Source organism: Bos mutus, chromosome 18, assembly GCF_027580195.1.
Source record: "Bos mutus isolate GX-2022 chromosome 18, NWIPB_WYAK_1.1, whole genome shotgun sequence".
NCBI classification, from domain to species: Eukaryota; Metazoa; Chordata; class Mammalia; order Artiodactyla; family Bovidae; genus Bos; species Bos mutus.
The window spans coordinates 9,311,588-9,328,257 of record NC_091634.1 but is presented as its reverse complement, the minus strand read 5'-3'; the positions used below and the strand labels follow the sequence as shown (position 1 = coordinate 9,328,257).

Sequence of the window (16,670 nt, the reverse complement as noted above, 5' to 3'; positions counted from 1 at the left end):
GTCCTCAGAGCTCTCTGAGCTGGGGCTCTGAAATCCTCAGGGCTTTCTTTTTTCAGTTACCTAGGGGAGGGGCCCACAGGAACATACCTCTCAGCACCTTGGGTAGCCCCAGGCCCAGGTACATCACCCTCTCGCCCCCAACTACCCCCACCAGGTACTACACTGTTCTGGACACATGAGGGTCTACAAGCCCCCGGCACAGACTTCCCCAGCTGGGAGTCCCAACTTGGAGCCCCCTCTGCAATGCCTGGTGCTAATCTGTGAAGCCATCCCCCACCCTGGCAGCCTGGAGCCCCCGTTGGGCCGAGGGGCCTTCCTCAGCCGCCACAGCCTGGACATGAAGTTCACCTACTGTGATGAGAGGTGGGCAGGAGTCAGGGGCCCACCGACCACCTGCCAAGCCCGGCTCCTGCTCTTCCTTTCTGCCCAAGTTCACTCACTGTCTCCTCTCCTACCCACCACCCCCAGTTTCTCTCTCTGGTCTGTTTCTGGCTCTCTGACTCCATATCTCTGTCTTGATATGTCTGCCTGTCTTTGAATTGTCTGTGGGTCTTTTTTTTTTTTTTTTTTTTTTTAGCCATGCCTCTGATCATGGGGGATCTTAGTTCCTCGACCAGGGATTGAACTTGACCCCCTACATTGGAAATGCGGAGTCTTAACTTCTGGACATGCCAAGGAAGTTCCCTATATGTGGGTCTTCTTATCTGAGTTCAGACTGTTCGAGTTAAATGCTGGTTGTGCATCCTTGGCCAAAGGACCTCACCTCTCTGTACCCCACTTTCCTCATCCGTCCTGTGAAGTGAGAACACAGCCTACTTAGAACAGGTGTTCTGATCACTCAGTGAGTTGCCTGGTGCAGAGTAGCCTAGATGTGCCTATTTTTAAAAAATAATTGTCATGATTACTTTTTATTTCTATTCGTTCTTATTTTTCTTTTAGTGATGTTCTTTCTTCCTTTCTCTACCCCTCTCCTATTTCTTTCACATTCTTTTTTTGTCTTTCTTTTCATTGCTATTCCCATTTTTACCTTCTCCCTCCTCCCCTATTCGGGCTTTACAGGTGGCTCAGTGGGTAGAGAATCCACCTGCAATGCAGGGCTGCGGGTTTGATCCTTGGGTCAGGAAGATCCCCTGGAGGAGGGCATGGCAACTCACTCCAGTATTCTTGCCTGAAAAATCCCATGAACAGAGGAGCCTGGCGGGCTACAGCCAATAGGATTGCAAACAGTCGGACAGAACTGGAGCGCCTGAGCACACACGCACGCTCCTCAGCTGTTAATTTCCTAAGGCTGCTGTATCCTGTTACCACATACCTAGTGGCTCAGAACAACGCATATTCTCTATCTCAGAGTTCTGGAGGTGACGTCTGAGATGAGTCTTACGAAATGAAAATCAAGGACTGTGTTCTTTCCAGAGGCTCCAGGGAAGAATCCGTTTCCTTGCCATAGAAGCTTCTGGGGGCCCCATACATCCCTTGGCTCGTGGTCCCTCGCTCCACCTCAAAGCACATCACTTCCACCTCCGCCTCCATCATCGCATCTTCTGTTCTCACTCTGACCGTGTGCTCCCCCATCTTGTAAGGACTCCCGTGATTACACTGGGCCCACCCAGGGGATCCAGGATCATCTCTCCATCTCAAGATCGTTAACTTCATCACATCTACAAAATCCCTTTTGCCGTAGAAGGTAGTGTGTTCACAGGTTCGGGGAATTAGGACGGAGACATCTTCAGGGGCCATTATTCAGGCTGCCACGCTCCTTTCCCTATTCCTTGCTCTCCCTTTGTCTCTGTTACAAGCCTGTCTCTCTGTCTTGCTGGCTTCAGCCCCGTGTCCCCACTCTCCTTCCTTTCACCCACCCTCCACCTCAGCCAGTTGAACTGACCTAGGCTCCACTGCACCCACCTCAGGATCGCGGAGGTTGCCGGCTACAGCCCCGACGACCTGATTGGCTGTTCTGCCTACGAGTACATCCACGCGCTGGACTCGGATGCAGTCGGCCAGAGCATCCATACGTGTATGTGTTCAGGTTCCATTTCCGGTGCTGCTTGGCGCCAGCCAACACCAGCTCCGCTCTCCCCAAGCCCCAGGGAACATTCTCTTCCCTGACCCTTCATACCCCATGCCCCGCCCCCACTGCCTTCTCTCCTCAGTTTCCCTAACCCCTCCCCATGCCCCTCCCCAGTGCTGAGCAAGGGCCAGGCAGTAACGGGGCAGTACCGCTTCCTGGCCCGGAGTGGTGGCTACCTGTGGACCCAGACCCAGGCCACAGTGGTGTCAGGGGGCCGGGGTCCCCAATCTGAGAGTATCGTCTGCGTCCACTTCCTGATCAGGTAAGCGGGAAGGAGGTGGGATGTCTGTGTGCATGGGTCTGGTCTGCATATGTATGAACAGGTATGTGTGTATATGTTCAAGTGTGCATGTGCACGGTGCACACATGTGAGAGGAAGTGTGCACATGTATGGAGAACACGTGTGACTGATCACACACAGGCATCTTCATGTAGACACAAATATATGAGTGTGTGCTGGTAATTTAAATGAAAAAGACTATTTTCAAGTTATAATAAGACAGCTGAATTGTAGGGCCTTTTAAAAAATTGACATGTAATTTACATGAGAAGATTCACTCTTTTTTTGTATGTGGTTCTGTGAGTTTTTACAAATGCACAGAATTGTGTAACCCCAACCACAGTCAGGCTATAGAGTAGGGAATTTCCTGGCAGCCCAATGGTGAGGACTTGGCTTCTTTCTTGACTTTCACTGCTGGGGCCAGGGTTCAATACCTGGTTGGGGAACTAAGGTCCCACAAGTTTCACAGCAAGGTCAAAAAAAAAAAAAAAAAGCTATAGAGTAGTTTCATCACCCTCCAAAATTCTTATATAGTGAACCTCAGCCCACCCCCTAATGGTCTCTGTCCACCAGTGATCTAATCTCTGACCCTAGAATTTTGCCTTTTCTAGAATGTCATGTACACTAAATTCTATAGTATGTAGTCTTTGAGCCTGGTTTCTTTCACTTAGCCTAATAGATTTTAAGTTTATGTTGTGGTGTGTATCCATCAGTTCCTTTTTGATGCTAGGTAATCTATGCTATGAATATGTATGGACCGCGGTTTATGCATTCCTCAGTTGGAGGACATTTGAACTGTTGACTATTTGGGGTGATTACAAGAAAAGGAAACATTCTCATCCATGATATTGTGAGGTCATGTTTTCATTCCTCTTGGATCAACAGCTCGGAATGGAATGGATGGGCCGTATGGTCGGTGTATGCTTAACTTCAGAAGAAATTGCCAAACTGCTCTCTAAGGTGGCTGTGCCCTTTTGTATTCCCATCAGCATTGTGTGAGGGTTCTAGTTCCTCCACGTCCTTGCCAGCATTTTATTTTATATCGTCTTTGTTTTCATTGTTGTTGTTCAGTCGCTGTGTCCCACTTCGAAACCATGTGGATTGCAGCAAGCCAGGCTCCCCCATCCTTCACTATTTCCCGGAGTTTGCTCGGATTCATGTCCATTGATTTGGTGATGCTGTCTAACCATCTCACTTTCTGCCACCCCCTTCTCCTTTTGCCTTCAATCTTTCCCAACATCAGGGTCTTTTCCAGTGAGTCAGCTCTTCGCATCAGGTGGCCAGAGTATTAGAGCTTCAGCATTAATCCTTCCAGTGAATATTCAGGGTTGATTTCCTCTGTCTTCATCGGAACCATTCTAATGAGCGTGCAGTGGTAAAGCATAGGCTCCTCCCCCCTTCCATCATGCATCTTAGAAGTTTTTCACCATGACAACTTGTGACAAGGGCAGCTAATTATCACCCAAGACAGAGAATTACAGCTTTTCTTTGAAGTCTGTCTCCCAGGACATGGCATTCATTTCTAAAACCATAGGAGTTTCCTTGGGTCTTTTGTTTTGTTTTGTTTACTTGGCTGAGCCAAATCTTAGTTGTGGCATACGAACTCTTAGTTGCAGCATGCAGGATCTAGTTCCCCGACCAGGGTCAAACCGGGGCCCCCTGCATGGGGAGCATGGAGTCTTAGCCCCTGGACCACCAGGGAAGTCCCTCCCAGGATCTTTTTGATCAAGAAGAGATTGTATTAGAAAACAGAGGTTGGTAACAGGAATATTTATGCAAGTCTTCATACACAGGAAAACAAGCCTGGTCGTCTTCGAAATGCTCTCCCATCAACCTCCTTTCAAATCAGAATCTTTGAATAACTTGTATCCTTGAGAAGAATCAGAGCAAAGGAGAGGGGACCTGCCCTCCTATCTCTTCTGGAAGCTCCTTTTATTCATTATGAAGACTTGCCTTTGGATGGCCAGGCCCTGGAATTTCGATCTTTTACCCTTTAAGCAAAGAGCAGGCCTGGGGAGTTCAGTTTTACTGGCAGAAAATGGATGAAGCATGAATAGGAGATTACTCAGTAACAGTGAGGTCCCCTCTCCTTTGCTCTGATTCTTCTCAAGGCTACACGTTATTCAAAGATTCTGATTTGAAAGGGGGTTAACTGTGAGATGGGAAGCATTGAGTATGAATATTGAGTGGCGTGCAGCTGCATGGGTCTCTGTGCCTGCTTGAGTGCTGACACTGTGTATACTCCATCCCCCCTCTTCCATACCTGAGCCTCCTTCCATTGCCAGCAGCACCTGCTCCATAAAAATAAAACTCACTTGCACGGGGCACTTACAGCATTCTACACCGTGGGCTTTGTGCTCACAAGAAGCCTATGAGGTATAGCCGTTATTTCGATCCCCATTTTAACAGATCATTTATTTATTTTTGGCTGCATCAGATCTTAGTTCACATGCAGGGTCTTCGTTTCGGTGTGTGAGTTTCTCTCTAGTTGTGGCGGATGGGCTCCAGAGCGCGTGGGCTCGGTCGTTTGCTGCAAGCAGGCTCTCTAGTTGTGGCAGTGTGGGCTTAGTTGCCCTGAGGCATGGGGGATCTTAGTTCCCTGACTAGGGATTGAACCTGTATCCTCTACATTGGAAAGCAGATTCTTAACTACTGGACCACCAAGGAAGTTCCTCCATCCCTATTTTGGAGGAGGGAAAACTGAAGACCAGAGAGAGGAAGTCCTTTGCCCGATGTCACACAGTTAGCTGAGTTTTGACCCAAACAGGTCTGGAGGACCCTTCTCCTTTTGTCCTCAGTCTTTCCCAACATCAGGGTCTTTTCCAGTGAGTCGGCTCTTCACATCAGGTGTCCAAAGTATTGGAGCTTCAGCTTCAGCATCAGTCCTTCCAAGGAATATTCAGGGTTGATTTCCTTTAGGACTGACTGGTTTGATCTTGCTGTCCAAGGGACACTCAACAGTCTTCTACAACACCACAGTTCAAAAGCATCAGTTCTTTGGCACTTAGCCTTCTTTATGGTCCAACTATCACATCCATACATGACTGGAAAAACCATAGCTTTGACTATATGGATTAATGTAATTAATAATAGACTATTAAATTATTGCACATTATGTTATAGGTACATGTGTACATATTCTAATGCATACAAAAATATCATTTCAACATGTAATTGGTATTAAAAATTATTATTTAAGAAGTTGTAAAGATTTCTTGGCCACGCTGAATGGGATGTGGGATCTTAGTTCTTGCATCAGGGATCAAACCCGAGCCCCCTGCAGCAAAAGCTCTGGAAGCTTGGAGTCTTAACCACTGGCCTATCAGGGAAGTCCCCTAAAAATTATTGAGACTTTTAGATTCTTTTTTTCATACTCAATTTTTCAATCTAGTGTGTATTCTATTTTATTATTTTTAGTATTTTATTTATTTATTTGGCTGCTCCCAGGTGGCATGAGAGCTCTTTGATCTTCGCTGGGGCATGTGGGATCTTTAGTTGCAGTATGTGGGATCTAGTCCCCTTACCAGGGATTGAACTCAGGCTCCCTGCATTGGGAATATGGATTCCTAGCCGCTAGACCATCAGGTGTGTTTTACACTGGGGTGTGTTTTACACTGACCTGCTCTGCATGCTCAGTCACTTCAGTCATGTCCAACTCTTTGCCATCCCATGGACTGTAGCCTGCCAGGTTCTTCTGTCCATGGCATTCTCCAGGCAAGAAGACTGGAGTGGGTTGCCATTTCCTTGTCCAGGGAATCTTCCCAACCCAAGGATTGCATTGTATGCAGATTCTTTACCGCTGAGCCACTGGGGAAGCCGTTTACACGACGATACATCTCAGTTCCAACCAGCCATGTTTCAAGTGCTTTGTTTACTGGAAAGGTGCATAATGCATTTTGTAATTACATAGATAGGGCTTCCCTGGTGACTCAGTGGTAAAGAATCCGCTTGCCAATGCAGGACATGGAGGTTTAATCCCTGGATCGGGAAAATCCCCTGGAGAAGGAAATGGCAACCTTCTCCAGTATTCTTGCCTGGAAATCCTATGGACAGAGGAGGCTAGCAAGCTACAGTCAGTCCATGGGGTCACCAAGAGTCAGATGTGACTTAGCAACCAAACAACAACAACGTAGATACATTTACCAACAAATAATGTCTTTTACTTAAGGTCTGTCTTTTCCTATTAGCATTTCCCACCATGAGAGCCGGAAGTCTTGTCTGTCTTGTTCACTGTTGAAACTCCAGTGCCTGGCACATAGTAATTGTTCAGTAAACAATGATGGCAAATATATAGAGCTCATCCTGTGCCACAGTTCTATGCATTTGACATATACCAACTTATTTAGGACTCATAACAACCTGGGGAGGAGGTATTATTATTATCCCCACTTTACAGAAGAGGAAAATGAGACCCAAAGAGGTTCAGCCATAGGCTCAAGGTCACACAGCTTGTACGTGGCAGAGTTGGAATCTGAATCCCAGGCTGCTGGCTGCAGAGCTCTTGCTCTTAACCACTAAGTATTTCTGGTTGTCTAGGAAAGGGCTTCTGAGGTGGCACAGTGGTAGAGAATCCACCTGCCAATGCAAGAGGTATAAGAGACGTGGGTCCAGTCCCTGGATTGGAAAGAGCCCCTGGAGTAGGAAATGGCAACCCACTCCAGTATTCTTGCCTGGGAAATCCCATGGACAGAGGAACCTGGTGGGCTCCAGCCCATGGGATCACAAAGAGTTGGACATGACTGAGCGACTGAGCATGAACAAGGAAAGGTCTGGAAGGAATGAATATGTGCATTCCATGTGGCATGTAGGCACATGTGTTAGCCCCATTGTAGAGAGTTTGTGTGCCCACCTGACCAGGAATACACCTGGGGGTATATGAGGGTTCCCGTTTGTGCCTGTGAGTACGGAGTGCATGTACACGTGACTGTATGAGCCTCTGTTTTTCTAGAGGGGTGGGGCAGCTTTGGATCCAGCCTCAGTTGGGATGTTTCCAGCCCAGAAGGGGTGGGTGAGGATGGGGCAGGGTCCTAGCTTCTGGAAGAGCTGGTGGAAGGACCACCCACACTTCATCCTGGAGAGTGTTTTGCAAATGAGATCCAAATGAGGGTCTGGTCCTCCACCCCAGGCCCCATTATCCAGAAGCCAGTTTGCAGAGGGAACATTTGGATTGCTTCTGCAGCTAGAGACTGGGGAGGGAGGGGGCGGCAGGAAGACACAAGGGACAGAAGCATATATTTATAAATTCGTTCCTTTGAATGTGGCAAATGTCTATGAATAGAAGCTTCCTAAATAAAATCTTATTCATAAAAATATATCCCTATAAATTCTTCATATTTGGTAACATAAGAATATGGTACATATATAGTCTTTATCAATACATTTATAAGAATGCGTTTATAAGTAAATGTCTATAAAGAGAATATTTAGTTCTCATGCCTTTCAGTCTCCCTGTTCTCTGCCCCTCATGGCCAGTCTCTCTTCTCTCTCTTCCCAGGCTGTGCTAAATGCCAACTCTTTTTTTCCTGCCTTTCCTTCCACAGGGGGAATTTGGGAAGACACCCTTAACTTTCTTTTCAATGCTCTTCTTAATATAATAAAAAAAGCAGTCAACAAAATTTAAATCTTTAAAACAAGTCAGCATGGCAAATTATTTTCTGTACAATGCCCTGCCACCCCTGGACGAGATGGCCTCCTGTAACAGGACATCACTAGGAAGGGACTGCCTAGGGGTGGGGCCAGGCACCCTCCCTGACTCCCACTCCCCTTTCTGCCCTGTACCCCAGCCGAGTGGAAGAGACCGAAGTGGTGCTGTCCCTGGAGCAAACGGAGCGACACTCTCGCAGACATGTTCAGCGGGGCAGCCCCTCTCAGAAGGATGCCCCTAATCCTGGGGACAGACTTGGTATGGGGCTAGGCTGGGGCTGGGTGGGGTTGTGTCCCCAGGACGCTCTGGAGAAAGCCCAAGTCCCTTCATCTGACCCACTTGGCCCCGTGTGACCTGCCTCCTGCCTCCTTCCCCTTCTCACTCACTCTCTTATCCACACCAGCTTCCTTAGCGCTCTGGGAACATAATAGACTCTTTCCTGCCTCAGGGCCTTTGCACGTGCAGCTTCCTTTGCCCAGAATGCTCTTCTCTCTTCTGCCCTCTCTCTTCTGTATTGCTTCAGTCTTGTTGTCCTGTGCTCTGAATCCTGCTGTGATTCCCAACTGTCCCCACTTTCAATTTGTTCCCTGCTCCCACTTCACTATACATTGGCTTCCAATAGTCTAGACCCTTCCACATCTGGCTTCTTTTTACCTCTTCCTTCTCTCCTGGTTAATGGCCCTCCCCCTCCAATCCTGGATAAATGAGTTTCCCTCCCTGCCTGTTCTTTAGGGCTTCACCATCTGCAAAGGGTTGCTAGCAACCCATGCTCCTGGGTGTGGTATGAGGTCACCCACATCCTTTCCGTTTCTGACTTAGAACTGGCTCGGGACCACATCTTGACCTCCAGGGTCCTTAGAACCTCCCTGAGGGTCTTAGGCCAGGTTCCTCCCCCAACATGCCCACTCACCCTCCCTCCACCAGAGCCAGATGGCCAAAGGCTGTTCTGTGCTACTGGAGAATCAGGTTAGTTTTGTGCCCCCATCCAGCTGTGTCAATCTGAAATATTAAAACACGTCCCCACCACTGGGCAGTTGCTACTGTACCTATCTACTGTGTGCCCCAGCTCCGTGTGGGCCCCTCCCCTAGGACCCTTCAGGGCCACTGAAGGGATGGCACCGGGCCCAGCATATCTTCTCCAGCACTCAGCTCCCAACGCTGTGAATGGGGTCCATACTGATTACATCATCAGCTCTGCTCCCTGAGGTGGGCAGAGGGCTCTGCCCTCAGCCCTGAGTGACCCTCCTGTGTCCTACGCATCTTGTGTTCTGCAGACACCTCTGGTCCCCGGATCCTGGCTTTCCTGCACCCCCCTGCCCTGAGTGAGGCCGCCCTGGCCGCTGACCCTCGTAGGTTCTGTAGCCCTGACCTCCGTCGCCTCCTGGCACCAATCCTGGACGGGACTTCAGTAGCCGCTACCCCTAGTGCACCCCCAGCCACACGGTGCCCCCAGAGTCCTCTTCCGGTAAGCATTCCCTCCACTTCAGCCCTCAGGATCCAGGCTTTTGGGTCTTTGGCTTGAACCCTGCTTTTCTCTGGGCATCAGTTTCTCCCTCTGTGGAGTGGAAAGGTTGGGGATGAGATGGAGTTGGGGTTCCTTCAAGATCTAGAGTCCAGATTCTTTCAACTTTTATCTGGATCAAAATGTAGGATGTTTGGTACTGGCAGGGGTAACCCCTCATTGCTTGTGACTAAACATCTGAATTTTGTGGCTTGCTGTGCACACAGCAAGTAGGATCTTAGTTCCCTGACCAGGGATCGAACCTGCACCCCCTGTAGTGGAAGCATGGAGTCTTAACCACTGCACCGCTAGGGAAGTCCTGGGTTCTCCGAATTTTAACCTCACAGAGACAAGAATGCCTGATGTTTTAGACTACTCAAACCTGGATTCAAAGCCTGACTCTGCCATGTAGAGCTGTGTTACCCTGGACAAGTGGGGCCTCGGTTTCCTCAGCTGTAAAATTAGGATAGTAGCACGTAGCCACCTCATTGGTTATGGCGAGGGTTCAGTGATATCATCCATGACAAGCACTTGGGAAAGACTTCAACAGACCATAATGGTTACTGTTTTTACTTAAGAGTCCAGAAAGCTGACCTTTGACTCAGGGGTCCATATTATCTAGTCTTGACTTTCCTTATCCCCACCTTCATGACCCCCCAAAATATCTTCTCTCCACCCGGGAAACAGACTGTGACCTTTGACCTCACCTTTACCCTTGGGACAACTGGACTCGGCATTGTTTCCCCCCAGACTCCAAGATCTATAACCCGCCAGGGCCTGAGTATCTTGGCCTCAGACTTCGGTCTTTTGAACCTCCGATTGTGCCCTGTCAATCTACACCCAGGCACTCAGGCTTTTGCACACCCAGGTTCAGAAACCCACATTTGCTGTTTGACTCGCTTGGTATCCCAGCTGTCTGACAACTAACCCTCACTTCTAGCCTGAGCTCAAATGTTCAAACTGCCTTACTGCCAACATCTCCCAGGCCCAAGATTTCCTTGAGTCTCTACTCTGTCCCCGCAGGCTGATCTCCCAGATGATCTCCTTGTGGACGTGGAGAATGCACACAAAGTCTTGGCCTCTGGGAAAGACCTGCAGACAGTGGAGACAGATCTAGATATCGCTCAGGTAAGGGCTGGCGTGGAAGGAGCGGTCTTTACCTCTGGGTTCTAGGTGACATATCTAAGCTTTAGAGAGGGATGGTGGAGTGGTTAATGAATAGAGGGATGGATCACTGAATTCACTAGGTGGGCGATAGTAGAGAGATGGATGGGTAATGCTTAGGTATCCGGATGGATGGATGGGTTGCTGGATAGACAGACTGTTGGATGGATGGTAGATGGAAAGTGCTTGGATGATTGGTGGTCTGGAGAGATAAGTGGCAGTGGCATGATGAATTAGCTGGCTATCACTCTGTAACACATTACCCCAAAACTCAGTACCTTAAAGCAAACATTTGTTACGTTACATGGTTTCTGAGAATTAAAAATCTGGAAGCAGCTTAGCTGGATGGTTTTGTCTGAGTCTTTCATGAGGTTGAAATCAAGTTCTCAGTCAGGGCTACAGCCGTGTGGGGCTAGAGGATCCACTTCCAAATTCACGCACAGGGTTGCTGGCAGGCTGCAGGCCCTCACGGCTTTGGCTGGAGGCCTCAGTTCCTCACCATGTGGGCCTGTACAGAGGCTGCCTAAGCATCCTCACAGCACGCCCGCTGGCTTCCCCCGAGGCAAGTAATCTGAGTGAACCCAAGACAGAAGTTGCGGTGGTTTATATCCTAATCTCAGAAGTGACGTCCCATCACTTCTGCTGTATTGTATTGGCCAGACAAACCAACTGTGGCACAGTGTGGAAGGCAGTCACAAACAAGTGGGAACGCCAGAAGGCAGTGATCCTTGGGACCCCCAATGATTCATTTCTCTCCCTCACACAAGGTACACTCACCCCTCCCAAGGCCCCCCAAAGTCTCTTCCCATTACAACATCAACTTTAAGTCCAGAATCTCATCACCCCAGTCAGGTCTGGGGGTGGCTGAGCACCTCAAATACAGTTCCTCTCAATCTGCTGGCCTCTGAACTAAAGAGACAAGTTGTCTGCCATCCACATTCCCAACATCCAGTGATGGGACAGGTGTAGAATAACTGCCAAAATATTCCTATTCAAAAAAGTGGGGGGAAGGAGAGCACTTGGGTCACTGATCCATAGCAGTTCTGAAATCCATCTGGGCAAATATCTAAAGTCCCTTATCATGTTGATGTATGGCAGAAACCAACACAATATTGTAAACCAATTATCCTTCAATTGAAAAAAAAAAAAACCTAAAAAAAAAAAAGTTCCTGGATCAGAACTCATTCCTACTATTTCCCAGTAGTTTTTCTCATGGCTCTTGGCTCCACCCTTTGGGCTCTTGGCAATTCACTGTCATCCTTCCTTTTTCCGAAAAAGATAGCATGTGTTGCAGCTGAGTGGTTTTTGTAACCTGCTTTCTGCTTAGAGAGTTTTGATGGTCCAAAGGTCCCTTTTCATTTTGTACCATCCCTTTCCGTTTCAGTCCAAGCTGCCAATGCTTCTGTTCATGTAAGTGTCTTTGGAGTTCACTCCACTAGACAAAAGCCATACCCACTAATCTCTGAGATAAACCCCTCTACTTCAGGCTTCTGTTGAGATGGCTGAGTAACAGAGCTCTGAAGTTTAATAGAAGTTCTATCGTTTGATTGAGAAGACCTACGAGGTACATCCTTAAACTCGAGAGTACCTTTTGTCAGACTAAGGATATTCCAGACACCACCTTTTGTCTTTCTAAGGTCTTTGATGTTGTTCATGCAGTACGCCAGGCTTCCTATTTCCCAGAGTTTGCTCACATTCATGTCCATTGAGTTGGTGATGCCATCCAACCATTTCATTCTCTGTTGCCCCCCTTTTCCTGCCTTCAATCTTTCCCAGCATCAGGATCTTTTCCAATAAGTCGGCTCTTTGCATCGGGTGGCCAAAGTGTTGGAGCTTCAGCATCTGTCCTTCCAGTGGATATTCAGGGTTGATGTCTTTTAGGATTGACTGGACACAGTAGTTGGGGACTAAATTAGGGCCGAAATACCAAGAGGTGAGGATCCTTGGGGGCCATCTTGGCAACTGGCTACCACAGAGTCCTTCTGCCCATTTTACAGATGAGGAAACTGAGGCTCAGAACCTTGACCTCAGACATATAACTCTGAAGTGGTGGAGCTGGGACTCCAGCCCAGGTCCACCCAAGGCCAAAGCTTATGCTCTTAACTGCCTCCTGCCCTCTGCAGGACGTCGATGCTCTGGATTTGGAGATGCTGGCCCCCTACATCTCCATGGATGATGACTTTCAGCTCAACTCCAGCGAGCAGCTACCCAGGGCCTACCACAGACCTCCAGGGGCTGTCCCCCGGCCCCGTGCTCGGAGCTTCCACGGCATGTCGCCCCCAACCCCTGAGACCTCCCTGCTGCCCCGCTGGGGGAGTGACCCCCGGCTGAGTTGCTCCAGCCCTTCCAGAGGGGATCCCTCAGCATCCTCCCCTATGGTTGGGGCTCGGAAGAGGTGAGCTGCAGTCGAGCAGGGATACAAAGGCAGTGTAGAGGGAACTTGCTGGCAGTCCGGTGGTTAGGACTCTGTGCTTTCACTGCTGAGGGCGCGGGTTCAATCCCTGGTTGGGGTAGATAAAAGGGAGGTGGAGAGAAAACCCCATCTTTCTCCTGCCCCCCACTTTCAGCCTCATCCCCCATCGTTCCCCCTACCCTGACCTCTGCTCCAGCCAGGCCCTTGGTGTCCCCAGCACTTGCCACATTTGTTTCAATCTTGATGTCTTTGCCTGGGCTCTGCCCTCCTTCTGGAGCTCCCTCCACTGTTCTCATTGTTTATCCACATCCCACCAGCCAACCTCTCCTTTAGGATGTATTTCTGGCCTGCTGCTGCTGCTGCTAAGTCGCTTCAGTCGTGTCCAACTCTGTGCGACCCCATAGACAGCAGCCCACCAGGCTCCCCCGTCCCTGGGATTCTCCAGGCAAGAACACTGGAGTGGCTTGCCATTTTCTTCTCCAATGCATGAAAGTGAAAAGTGAAAGTGAAGTCGCTCAGTCATGCCCGACTCTTAGTGACCCCATGGACTGCAGCCCACCAGGCTCCTCCGTCCATGGGATTTTCCAGGCAAGAGTACTGGAGTGGGGTGCCATTGCCTTCTCCTAGTGACAGTTTTTGTCACAGTGAAGAGGACACTGCCATGGTGTCAGAGAAACTGTCCAGAACCAAGTTTCCTAAACACCTGAGAATCTGTTGAAAGCCACGAACTCTTCCCAAGAAACTGGACACATACACATACTGACACACGATTTCAAGTATAATTTCAGAGGATCCATGTCCCCCTTTCAAAGATGTTAGATGATTATTTTTCTTTAACAATTTTATTTTTGGCTATGCTGGGTCTTCATTGCTGCATGGGCTTTTCTGTAGTTGCAGACAGCAGGGGCTACTCTTCATTGAGGTGCTTGGTCGCCTCATCGGGGTGGCCTCTCTCGTTGTGGAGCCCTGACTCTAGGCATCTGGGCTCCAGTCGTTGCGATTCCCAAGCCCTGGAGTGCAGGCTCTATAGTTGTGGTGCACAGGCTTAGCTGCTCTGCAGCATGTGGGATCTTCCCGGACCAGGGATCAAACCCGTGTCTCCTGCATTGGCAGGTGGGTTCTTAACCACTGAGACACCACGGAAACCCCCTAGATCACTATTATTAATACTCAAGTTTCTGCTCTCCAAGTTGCAGGCATGAGCCCATTAGTCTCCAGGGTGGTCTCGTAACTACTCTTACGAGGCTTTCATGGGTACATCTCATTATTTTCCAAGGCTCTCAGCCTGGCGCTGGATACAGTGGGTACCTAACAAGGATTTGTGAAATGAGAGAAGAAGAAAATTAGTGAGTAGAGTAGGTGGATGGATGGATAGGTGGATGAATGGAAGGCCAGATGGATGGAGGCTGTATAGGTATGTGGGTGAGTGATGGGTCATTGGATAGATGAATGGGTTGTACTGACAGACAAATGAATGGACTGGTGGGTGTATGAGTAAAGGAATAAACAGGTGTTTGGGGGAGTGAGTGGACGCTCCTCCCTTGTGCACACTGGGGCCCACACCTGCCCAGGTTTGCTGGGCCCTGAGATTCTCGCCTGTCTCCCTCCAGGGCCCTGATCCCGAGCTCAGAAGACGAGGCAGAGAAGGTGGAGCTCCTGGGCATCAGGCCCCCGAAACGATCCCCCAGCCTAGAACCCGAAAACTTCCTGTTGCCTCCCCTCAGCCTGGTATGTGTGGGGTTGCATGGGATTCTCTGGCCCTCAGAACCAGAGAGGCTTAAACCTACTGTTTTCAGAGATGGAAAAACAAGGGGGGCAGGGGCTGGCTGAAGGTCAGATGGATGGTCAATCATCCCTTCAAGGGTAGGACCTTGATCTGCTGGCTCAGATCGGTATGAAAGGGCTTTGCAAATAGATGTAAGTTGGTGGTAAGTGCTAAGAAGAAAAAAATAAGCAGAGTAAGGGGAGAAATGACAACGGTGAATATCTGTAGGAAACCTCACCTCTCATGGGAACCACTCCTCCCCGCTTCCCCCACACCCCCCGGCAAATCTAGCACTGTCCTGGCCTTGGATTATTAGTGTAGCTTTAAGAGTACAGGCACTAGAGTCAGACTGAGTTGGGTTCAAATCCCAGGTCTGTCACCTAGTAACTCTGACACCTTGGGTGTGTGGGTGATGTCACCACTCTGAGCCTCAGTCTCCTAATCTGCAGAGTGGGGACAGTTACATTCCATAGGACTGGCATGAGATGCAATGAAATCAGGCCCTTAGCTGCTCCTTAGTGGGCTATTGATAAATGGTCATATTAAAAACCAACCAAACAAAAGCCTGAATTCTCAGTCTGAACAGAGCTGTTTGAACATGAGGGTGTAATATCAGGTTGATAAAGGTTGATAATATCAACAGTTTCTTACTTTTTGAGTGTCCACCATGTTCCAGATGCTGACTGCATGAAATGCCTAGCATGAGTAAATTATTCAGTTCCTATAGCCACTCTTGAATAGTAATACTTAATTTAAATTTTTTTCTTTAAATTTATGTATTTGTTTTTGGCCATGCCAGGCAGCTTGTGGGATCTTAGTTCCCTGACAGGGGATTAAATCTGGGCCCTCAGCAATGAAAGCACACTGGACCACCAGGGAATCCCCAATTATTATTATTCACATTTACACTCAAGAGGTTAAACAACTCTATCAGTCAGTCTGGACAGGACACAGAGAGCATGCTCAAATGGGGTATTGAGGAGAATTTAGTAACAGGACTGTGTGTAAAGGTGTGGGCAACACCCTGGGATTAGCAACACCACCTCTAGCCTGAAGGCACAGGGCAAGGCGGTGGTGCCCGGATCCTTGAGAGAGTAGGGTCCGCCTTGTAAGAGCTGAAACCTTGAAACCCAAGGGAAAACAAGGAGCAAAAACAGACAAACAAGGACTAGCAAGGCCGCACCTCGATGGAGTCCATGGGAGCAGGTCAGCCTGCTGGGGCCCAGGAGGGAAGAACAAGGCTCTGGAAGGCGCCGCACAGCATGTCTGGGACAGCAGCTCACCCAAGGTCAAAGAGCTGATAAGTGGCCACTGACCCCCACGGTGCCCTTAAGCACTGCACCATCCTGCCTCCTTGGATATGACGGTAATGATGGTGGCTTTGTCTCTGTCCCCTAGAGCTTCCTTCTGACAGGAGGACCAGCCCCAGGGAGCCGGCAGGATCCCAGCACCCACCTCCTGGAACTGAATGAGCCCCTGGGTGAGTAGCAACCTGGGTAGACGGGCCCTAGGTCCCTGTCTCCCATGAGAGGTGCCTTAGATGGCTGAGAGAAGGTGGGGTGATCCTGAGGGTGGTGATGGGCTGTCAGTGCCTGCACACGACCTTAGTGGGAACAGACAGCCCCTCCCGCTTTCTCGGGGGTTGGGGGGCACCGTGGGAGGAAAGAAGAGGCCCTGAGGGAGATGGGCTGGCCAAAGCTGCCCCCTGAGGTGGAAGTGGAGCCCAGGTCTCCCAAAGCCCTTGTCTGATTGTGCCGTGGTCATTCCCAGCTTGTGGCCCTGGGAGATAGTTTCTGCTCTGGAGTCTTGGTTTCCCGCCTCTGTGAGTGGCAGTG

General features: G+C 49.3%; 1 protein-coding gene across 3 annotated transcripts in view; it reads left to right on the top strand.

The window, feature by feature from the left end:
• Positions 1-16,670, top strand: part of HIF3A (hypoxia inducible factor 3 subunit alpha) — a 31,560-nt gene that overhangs the window by 11,010 nt on the left and 3,880 nt on the right. For 2 of the 3 annotated variants that reach the window (XM_070387474.1, XM_070387473.1), the window contains 9 exons: positions 155-363; positions 1,908-2,014; positions 2,183-2,330; positions 8,132-8,250; positions 9,267-9,457; positions 10,517-10,621; positions 12,781-13,052; positions 14,681-14,798; positions 16,234-16,315. In XM_070387474.1, the coding sequence (XP_070243575.1) occupies positions 155-363; positions 1,908-2,014; positions 2,183-2,330; positions 8,132-8,250; positions 9,267-9,457; positions 10,517-10,621; positions 12,781-13,052; positions 14,681-14,798; positions 16,234-16,315 (1,351 nt within the window). The remainder of the gene's footprint in view (positions 1-154; positions 364-1,907; positions 2,015-2,182; positions 2,331-8,131; positions 8,251-9,266; positions 9,458-10,516; positions 10,622-12,780; positions 13,053-14,680; positions 14,799-16,233; positions 16,316-16,670) is intronic. The other variant, XM_070387475.1, reaches the window with a different exon arrangement.